Raw genomic sequence first — 9,211 nt, 5'->3', positions numbered from 1 at the left:
GTCCAGTGGGTGTCTGAATGATCTAACCTTTAGCTCCCGTCGTCAGAATTGTGGTATTCTTTGTTAACATTCACGTCTTTAGTATAACAGCCTTCCGCTTGCAATATTTTGATGATGGTAATTGGGGTGAAACGCTGTTAACGTCGTACTCTTTCGCCGTTCGTATGGAAAGAGTTTATTTTGTGCTTTTTATAGCCTTTACCTAAATGCCATAATAATAAGAAAATGTACGTTGATGTGGCCATAACGAACTATCATAAGCAGAATACCAAAGTTTATTTACATGTGGACTAATGGGCCAGAGGTAACGCGTCCGCCTAGGAAGCGAGAAAATCTGAGCGCACTGGTTCCAATCACGGGTCAGCCGCCGATATTTTCTCCCCTCCACTAGACCTTGAGAGGTGGTCAGGATGCTAGTCATTCGGATGAGACGATAAACCGAGCTCCGTGTGCAGCATGCACTTAACGCACGTAAAAGAACCCACGGCAACAAAAGGGTTGTTCCTGGCAAAATTCTGAAGAAAAATCCACTTCGACAGGAAAAAACAAATAAAACTGCACGCAGGAAAAAATGCACAAAAATGGGTGGCGCAGCCCGAATTTCACACAGAGAAATCTGTTGTGATAAAAAGAAATACAGATACAAATTTTTATTAGCACTCGTATTAGTTACAGTAAATATGTAACATTTTCACGTGCTCCCATGATTTCCTGAAATAAACACGTCTTGTCTTGTCTTGTAAGAACGATGACAGATTCGCAATGAAAACAACGTGAGATATTTGATGAAAAAACAACAACTGATACGTCGAGAGCTGAATGGCAGAAACAACTTTCAAAGAAAAACCACAAGCTGAGCCGGAACATCTGACAGTTCTCGCAGCTTTTTGAAATATCTGGATTCAACATTTGTCGACAGACAAATCTTTTTAATTCTGATTCTATTTTTATAACAAATTTGTCACAATCATCATGGGGGCAAGGGGCGGGGGTTGGGGGTAGTGTGAGGGAGGGGATGAGAGTGTAGATCTGAAGAGATAAATCAAAACAGCTGGCACAAACCAGGTGTAGTAAACCTACCCTGCCACCCATTAAATCTGTCCGTCAGCCCCACTACCAAAATGTCCGACAGAGTCGCGAATCACCTGTGACCTCTTAAAATATGACCGCAGAAAGTTCCCTAGTTTCCAGTTTGTTTACTTGTTTTGTTTATTCCTTCCTCCAATTATTTATTCATTCCTGTATGTGTTGGTTTATCTGTGTATTTACTTATTTGTTTGTTCAGTTTATGTGTCACTCATTCATCCCTTCATTCACGTACATATCTATGTATCTGTTTATTTGCTCATTCGCCGGTATTTTCTCCCCCTCCACTAGACCTTCAGTGGTGGTCTGGACGCTAGTCATTCGGATGAGACGATAAACCGACTAGGTCCCGTGTGCAGCATGCACTTAGCGCACATAAAAGAACCCACGGCAACAAAAGGGTTGTCCCTGGCAAAATTCTGCAGAAAAATCTACTCCGATAGGAAAAACAAATAAAACTGCATGCAGAAAAAAAGGGAGGGAGGGGGGAGTGGGGGGGGGGGGGAGGAGGGAGAGCGCTCTCAGTGTAGCGACGTGCTCTCCCCTGGCGAGTGATGCCCGAATTTCACACAGAGAAATCTGTTGTGACAAAATAATAATAATAATAATAAAAAAAAAAAATAAATAAATAAAAGAGAGAAATGCAACGCAATACAAATATTCACACATCCCTTCATCCAGTTTGCCCGTGTGCATTTGTTTGGCGTGCAGAGAAGGAAGAGTGCCATATATTTATCCATAGAGTGTCATATATCTATCCATTTATATCTGCATTAACACACATCCCTTCGTGCAGAGAAGGAAGAGTGTCATATATTTATCCATTTATATCTGCATTAACACACATCCCTTCGTGTATAGAAGGAAGAGTGTCATATATTTATCCAAAGAGTGCCATATATTTATCCATTTATATCTGCATTAACACACATCCCTTCGTGCATAGAAGGAATAGTGCCATATATTTATCCATTTATATCTACATTAACACACATCCCTTCGTGCAGAGAAGGAAGAGTGCCATATATTTATCCATTTATATCTGCATTAACACGCATCCCTTCGTGCAGAGAAGGAATGGTGGCATATATTTATTCATTTATATCTGCAGTAACACACATCCCTTCGTGCAGAGAAGGAAGAGTGTCATATATTTATCCATTTATATCTGCATTAACACGCATCCCTTCGTGCAGAGAAGGAATGGTGGCATATATTTATTCATTTATATCTGTAGTAACACACATCCCTTCGTGCAGAGAAGGAAGAGTGTCATATATTTATCCATTTATATCTGCACTGATTAACACACACCCATGCGTGCAGGGAAGGAAGTGTGCCATATATTTATCCATAGAGTGTCTTTGTGTGGCGTGCAGGGAAGGAAGTGTGCCATATATTTATCCATAGAGTGTCTTTGTGTTGCGTGCAGGGAAGGAAGTGTGCCATATATTTATCCATAGAGTGTCTTTGTGTGGCGTGCAGGGAAGGAAGTGTGCCATATATTTATCCATAGAGCGTCTTTGTGTGGCGTGCAGGGAAGGAAGTGTGCCATATATTCATCCATAGAGTGTCTTTGTGTTGCGTGCAGGGAAGGAAGTGTGCCATATATTTATCCATAGAGTGTCTTTGTGTGGCGTGCAGGGAAGGAAGTGTGCCATATATTTATCCATAGAGCGTCTTTGTGTGGCGTGCAGGGAAGGAAGTGTGCCATATATTCATCCATAGAGTGTCTTTGTGTTGCGTGCAGGGAAGGAAGTGTGCCATATATTTATCCATAGAGTGTCTTTGTGTGGCGTGCAAGGAAGGAAGTGTGCCATATATTTATCCATAGAGTGCCTTTGTGTTGCGTGCAGGGAAGGAAGTGTGCCATATATTCATCCATAGAGTGTCTTTGTGTTGCGTGCAGGGAACGAAGTGTGCCATATATTTATCCATAGAGTGCCATTGTGTTGCGTGCAGGGAAGGAAGTGTGCCATATATTTATCCATAGAGTGCCATTGTGTTGCGTGCAGGGAAGGAAGTGTGCCATATATTTATCCAAAGAGTGCCATTGTGTTGCGTGCAGGGAAGGAAGTGTGCCATATATTTATCCATAGAGTGTCTTTGTGTTGCGTGCAGGGAAGGAAGTGTGCCATATATTTATCCATAGAGTGTCTTTGTGTTGCGTGCAGGGAAGGAAGTGTGCCATATATTTATCCATAGAGTGTCTTTGTGTTGCGTGCAGGGAAGGAAGTGTGCCATATATTTATCCATAGAGTGTCTTTGTGTGGCGTGCAGGGAAGGAAGTGTGCCATATATTTATCCATAGAGTGCCATTGTGTTGCGTGCAGGGAAGGAAGTGTGCCATATATTTATCCATAGAGTGTCTTTGTGTGGCGTGCAGGGAAGGAAGTGTGCCATATATTTATCCATAGAGTGTCTTTGTGTGGCGTGCAGGGAAGGAAGTGTGCCATATATTTATCCATAGAGTGTCTTTGTGTGGCGTGCAGGGAAGGAAGTGTGCCATATATTTATCCATAGAGTGCCATTGTGTTGCGTGCAGGGAAGGAAGTGTGCCATATATTTATCCATAGAGTGTCTTTGTGTGGCGTGCAGGGAAGGAAGTGTGCCATATATTTATCCATAGAGTGTCTTTGTGTGGCGTGCAGGGAAGGAAGTGTGCCATATATTTATCCATAGAGTGTCTTTGTGTGGCGTGCAGGGAAGGAAGTGTGCCATATATTTATCCATAGAGTGTCTTTGTGTGGCGTGCAGGGAAGGAAGTGTGCCATATATTTATCCATAGAGTGCCATTGTGTTGCGTGCAGGGAAGGAAGAGTGCCCAGTGCCGGCCCAGGAGGTGATCCAGGCCCACACCCTGGCTGACCTGTGTCTGGTGTCCCTGAGGGAGGGCAGGGTGGTGGACTGCAGCCACCTGTAATGTTGGATACCAGCGTGAAACCTGGGCTTTTTTGTTGTTGTTTTACCACACAACAACTCGACCAACTTCGACTTGCCGTGGTTGTTGTATGTACAGTGGCTGATTCTGTGGACTGCAGCCACGCAGGATCCCAGTATAAAACCTGGGCTTTTTGTTTGTTTGTTTGTTGTTGTTTTATTCCGCAACACCTCGACCTAAAATTCGACTTATCTGTGATCGTTTAATTTAATGCACAGTGGCTGATTCCGTGGACCGCACGCATCTCCCTGTATAAAACCTTGGATTTAACAAAAAATTGTTTGTTTGTTACTGGGTTGTTTGTTGTTGTTTTTCATCCCACAACAACTCGACCAAAAATTCAACTTATCTGTGTTCGTTTTATGCACAGTAGATTAATCTGTGCATTGCAGCCACCTCTAACACAGGATCCCAGCGTAAATCCTTGTTGTTGTTGTTTTTCATCCGCACAACAGCTCGATCAAATTCGACTTTGGTCGTTTTATGCACAGTTGCTGGCTCTGTGGACCGCAGGCATCTCAAACAATGGACCGCAGTATACAACCGGGCTTTTTTGTTTTGTATGTTTGTTTGACCCCACCACAGAACCAAGACCAAGCCCCGATCTTATTTGATTTCAAGGGCTTTTCGCCAAATAGGTCGTTAGACTCCACTTCTAAGTCCATAAACAACTCACAAAATTTGACTTGTTGTGGTCGTTTTATACACAATGGCTGCTTCAACTTTGTATGCAAACAATCAATCAAATCATCAATAACGTATCCTAATAACCACATTGAGCTGTTAGTGTCTTTGGGATAAGTAATGTAGAATATACTCAGAATCGTATTTCAAGCTTAGGTGTGATGTTTTTTTTTAAACTAAAAAAGAATAAACAAAACGAGAAAATTCTTCTTTGTGCTGCTTTTTGTGTGCATGTACGAGTATAACGTCTTGTTCTAGAAACACGCGACCCTGTTCTGCTGTTCCTGGTAATTTCACGCAAATAAAAAATCTGTGACGTTTTGGTTTTCTACAAACAGTGTCTTCGGGTCCTGTCTTTATCTGTGTTCTGCTCCATGCAGAACCCCTCCTCTTTCACTTTCGTTTTGTTTTTGTTTCGTATTTGTGTGTGTGTGTGTGTGTGTGTGTGTGTGTGTGCGTGTGTGTGTGTGTGTGTGTGTGTGTGTGTGTGTGCGTGCGTGTGTGTGTTTCAACTGAAACAGGATTATAGTCTCTTCTGATCTAAAGTAGGCCTACCTGTCCTGGGGTTAACATTTCCAGACATGCACAATCAGACAGTTTTGCTATTCAGCTGGTTGACACTTTCAGACTTCTGTTGGAATACCATAATTCCAAACTGAACAGATCTGTGGGAACAGTGTGATTCAAATCTGAAAGGGATACTGATGATTCATTATTCGGCCTCGTTTTTCTTATTTCCTTACTCCCCCCACCCCTCCACCCCCTCCCCCGCATCCTTCCATCTCCCGAGTCTCCTGCTTCTGCCCTCCTAACTGATATGTAACAGTGACAATACGCGTTTTTTGCGATGGTTTCTGTAACGTGCGAAAACCCTGGTTTTCGTCACCATTTGGTTCTTAGTTGCCGCGTCTTGTTGGTTGCTTCTTCTCTCACCGTTTCCTTACCTAAGCAGGATAAATACCATCCCACGAACTTCAAAATGATCGACCAGAGCAACCTTTCCCTATTAGCACAGCTTAGATGTAATGTGGTTTCTACTTGCCATTTCTCAGTCTGTTGAACTGCCTGCCACTTTCAGCTGCCGGGTGCTCTCTATCATTCACGCTAACATTCCACTGACTTTCACTTGCAACCAAATAGAACCATGCAGCTTTATTCTTTGTAGCATGTTGTTTTATTAAGAAAGTTACGCAAAACAACAAATTTAATCCCTTCTTCGGATCACATGTATTCCCAGCGACCGATGTTGGTCTACGGTACATAGTTCCGAAATCCTAAGATGATTGTCTGTGGAGCACAATCCTGCTCTCCCACCATCAGATGATTGTGAGAATCAGATGATTGTCTGTGGAACACAATTCCGTGATCCAAACATCAGATGATTGTCCATGCTATGATGCTATGATTGTCTGTGCCACATGACTCCAATATCGAACGGGGTGTGTGTGTGTGTGTGTGTGTGTGTGTGTGTGCGTGCGTGCGTGCGCTCGTGTGTGTGTGCGTGTCTGTGTGTTTATTTGTGTGTGTGTATGTATGTGTGTGTGTGTGTGTGTGTGTGTGTGCGTGTGTCTGTGTGTTTATTTGTATGTACGTATATGCGTGTGTGTGTGTGCGTGCGCGCGCGCGCGCGTGTGTGTGTGTGCGTGTGTGTGTGTGTGTGTGAGCGCGCGAGAGAGAGAGTCCTGTCGCCATGTACGGTGAGACCACCACGCACAGAGAAAGCTAAATGGCTTGGCCAGCTTTGGCGTCACTGTACACGTCACAGGCGGCCGACAACCACGTGACCACGCCCACGGCCCCGGGGTCAGGCAGATGCTGCAGCGAGGCTCTGACGTAACTGGCACGCCCTGCACGTGCCTTCATGGTGCGTGTGGACTCCGCCCCCTTCTGGGCTGCCTGGACATGACACTGACAACTGTACTGGGCGTAAAACAGCAGAGTGCTGTTTGTTTGTGTGTGTGTGTGTGTGTGTGTGTGTGTTTTAACGCGAATTTTCATCATGTTTACATTTTAAGACATAGAAACATTCCGCAATCAATCGGAATTCAATTGGAAAACAAAAGCAAGCACATTTACCTTCTTTTTTTGACAGCCTTGTTCGTTCACTCCACCTACCCCCTACGAGTGAACGCGGGCCGGAGATGTAGCCCGCGAACAGCGAAGAAGAAGAAGGAGGAGGAGGAGAAGGAGGAGGAGGAGCACAAGAACAGGAACATAAACAAGAAGAAGAAGCAGGAGGAGAAGAAGAAGGAGAACAAGCACAAGGAGAAGAAGAAAAACAAGCACAACAAGAAGGAGAACAAGCACAACAAGAAGGAGAACAAGCACAAGAAGGAGAAGAAGGAGAACAAGCACAAGAAGGAGAAGGAGAACAAGCACAAGAAGAAGAAGCAGAAGGAGAACAAACACAAGGAGAAGAAAGAGAACAAGCACAAGAAGGAGAACAAGGAGAACAAGCACAAGGAGAAGAAGAAGGAGAACAAGCAGAAGGAGAAGAAGGAAAAGGAGCAGGAGGAGGAGGAGGAGGGAGAAAAGAAGAAGAAGAACAACAACAACAATAACAAAAATAAAGCCTTGCTAACCAGCACGGCTTGCTGAAAGCGGTGTGTGGCCGGGCTGCCCACAGTGGCGGCCAGCGAGTCCAAGGCCGGCTGTAGAGCGTCCAGCTGGGGGAACAGAAGGCCGTTTTGCAGTAAGGCCCAACACTCGGCTTATATCACAGATTGACGTAAGTTTACATTTGGGCCAACAGCAAAGTGAGAGCTGTATTATCAATGGTTCCTCCAGTCAATGAGAGAAACCATTTACAGCTTCGTCTTTTGTGAAGGACTATGACTCTCAAACTAGGAGGCAAAATTGCACTGGCTCTTAGTGCTGCAGCCTTGTGGGCTAGCTGGCCTTTGGGAACCATCCCAACGCCGACTGTCCTAAAACCCTCTTGGCCGAGAGAGTGGGGGATGTACTTGGGCAAGACACTCTCCACTATAATCAAATTCTAGCCCAAATAGTCGGAACAGCAGTTGCCTCCTCTGCTGTTCTGATGGTCATAGTCGGACATGACTGACTATCATATATATATATATATATATATATATATATATATAACGAGCTATTTATTAGATTTGCCCAGATAGCCAGCACGCACGCTCAAACCATAATTCTTTCGGGGCGCACTCTCATATTATATGGTAAAACTCCGATTAAACTTCAGCTGGCGCCATCTCATGGGGCAGATTCATTGTCGCACTCAAGAGGGTGGAAAGAAGGCGCCTTATCAGAATCGGTCATTATTTGTATTTTGCATTTGTATTTCTTTTTATCACAACAGATTTCTCTGTGTGACATTCGGGCTGCGTCGCTACACTACAGCGCCACCCCCCATTGTTTTTCTTTTCCTGCGTGCAGTTTTATTTGTTTGTTTTTGTTTGTTTGTTTTTTTCTATCGAAGTGGATTTTTCGACAGAATTTTGCCAGGAACAACCCTTTTGTTGCCGTGGGTTCTTTTACGCGCGCTAAGTACATGCTGCACACGGGACCTCGGTTTATCGTCTCATCCGAATGACTAGCGTCCAGACCACCACTCAAGGTCTAAGTGGATGGGGAGAAAATACCCGCAGCTGAGCCATGATTGGAACCAGCGCGCTCTGATTCTCTCGCTTCCTAGGTTGACGCGTTACCTCCAGGCCATCGCTCCACACAGGCCACAGTAGGCGTTTGACTTGTGATCCTGTGCTTGACTATGTGTGTATACATATGTATGTGTACATAACTACATGCATGTATATGAATGTGTATTGTGTGTGCGTGTGCGTGTGTTTATGTACGTTTGTGCCTGCCTATGTGTGCGTATGTGTTAGGGTAGCTGTTAGATACACATGTATGTTAAAATGTATGTATGCAGCGTGTGCGCGTGTGTGTGTGTGTGTGTGTGTGTGTGTGTGTGTGTGTGTGTGTGTAGGTAGTCACATTTTTGGTGTGTGTATGTAACATAGATATGATGTTTTATGTTAACAAAAGCGTTTTTGTAAAGCACCTAGAGCAGATTTCTGGATAGTGTGCTATATAAGTATCCATTATTATTATTATTATTATTATTATCCTGTGTTCACCAATGATCAGCCGGGGGTTTGATGCCTCGTTTCAGAACCGTGCTGCGTCCTTGGGGAAAGACCGACCGCACTTTGCTCCGATTGCCCTCATCCCGGCCACCCAGGTGTGACTGCACACCTGACTTCGGATGGAGGAGGTTAAAGCGACGGAAGGAGAGAGGACTGGGCCCCGCCTTCCTGTGCTGAGACGTTGACACAGTGGATATCAGTTCGCTGATCCACTGATCCGATGGCCGTTAAAAGTTATGGGACCTTTATTCAATTTTTCAGCCTTTTCTTGGCGCATTTCGGACCATATTAACGCCGGAACAAAAAAACCAAAACAAACAAACACACACACACACACACACACACACACACACACACACACACACACACACACACACACACA

The 9,211-nt window shown here is 44.3% G+C and overlaps 2 protein-coding genes across 2 annotated transcripts in view; one reads left to right on the top strand and one right to left on the bottom strand.

Moving 5' to 3' along the window:
• LOC143296074 (myo-inositol 2-dehydrogenase-like) overlaps positions 1-5,015 on the top strand; it is a 19,086-nt gene extending 14,071 nt beyond the window's left edge. The window contains exon 8 of the mRNA XM_076607828.1: positions 3,897-5,015. Within this exon, the coding sequence (XP_076463943.1) occupies positions 3,897-4,009 (113 nt within the window). The 3' untranslated portion in view covers positions 4,010-5,015. The remainder of the gene's footprint in view (positions 1-3,896) is intronic.
• An 863-nt stretch (positions 5,016-5,878) lies between these two features.
• LOC143296408 (triokinase/FMN cyclase-like) overlaps positions 5,879-9,211 on the bottom strand; it is a 34,820-nt gene continuing 31,487 nt past the window's right edge. Inside the window, exons 15-16 of the mRNA XM_076608302.1 lie at positions 7,294-7,377; positions 5,879-6,607 (exon numbers count right to left, since the gene is read on the bottom strand). Coding sequence (XP_076464417.1) covers positions 6,434-6,607; positions 7,294-7,377 — 258 coding nt within the window. The 3' untranslated portion in view covers positions 5,879-6,433. The remainder of the gene's footprint in view (positions 6,608-7,293; positions 7,378-9,211) is intronic.

Source organism: Babylonia areolata, chromosome 21 (genome assembly GCF_041734735.1).
Source record: "Babylonia areolata isolate BAREFJ2019XMU chromosome 21, ASM4173473v1, whole genome shotgun sequence".
NCBI classification, from domain to species: domain Eukaryota; kingdom Metazoa; phylum Mollusca; class Gastropoda; order Neogastropoda; family Buccinidae; genus Babylonia; species Babylonia areolata.
This window is presented reverse-complemented; position numbering and strand designations above follow the sequence as displayed.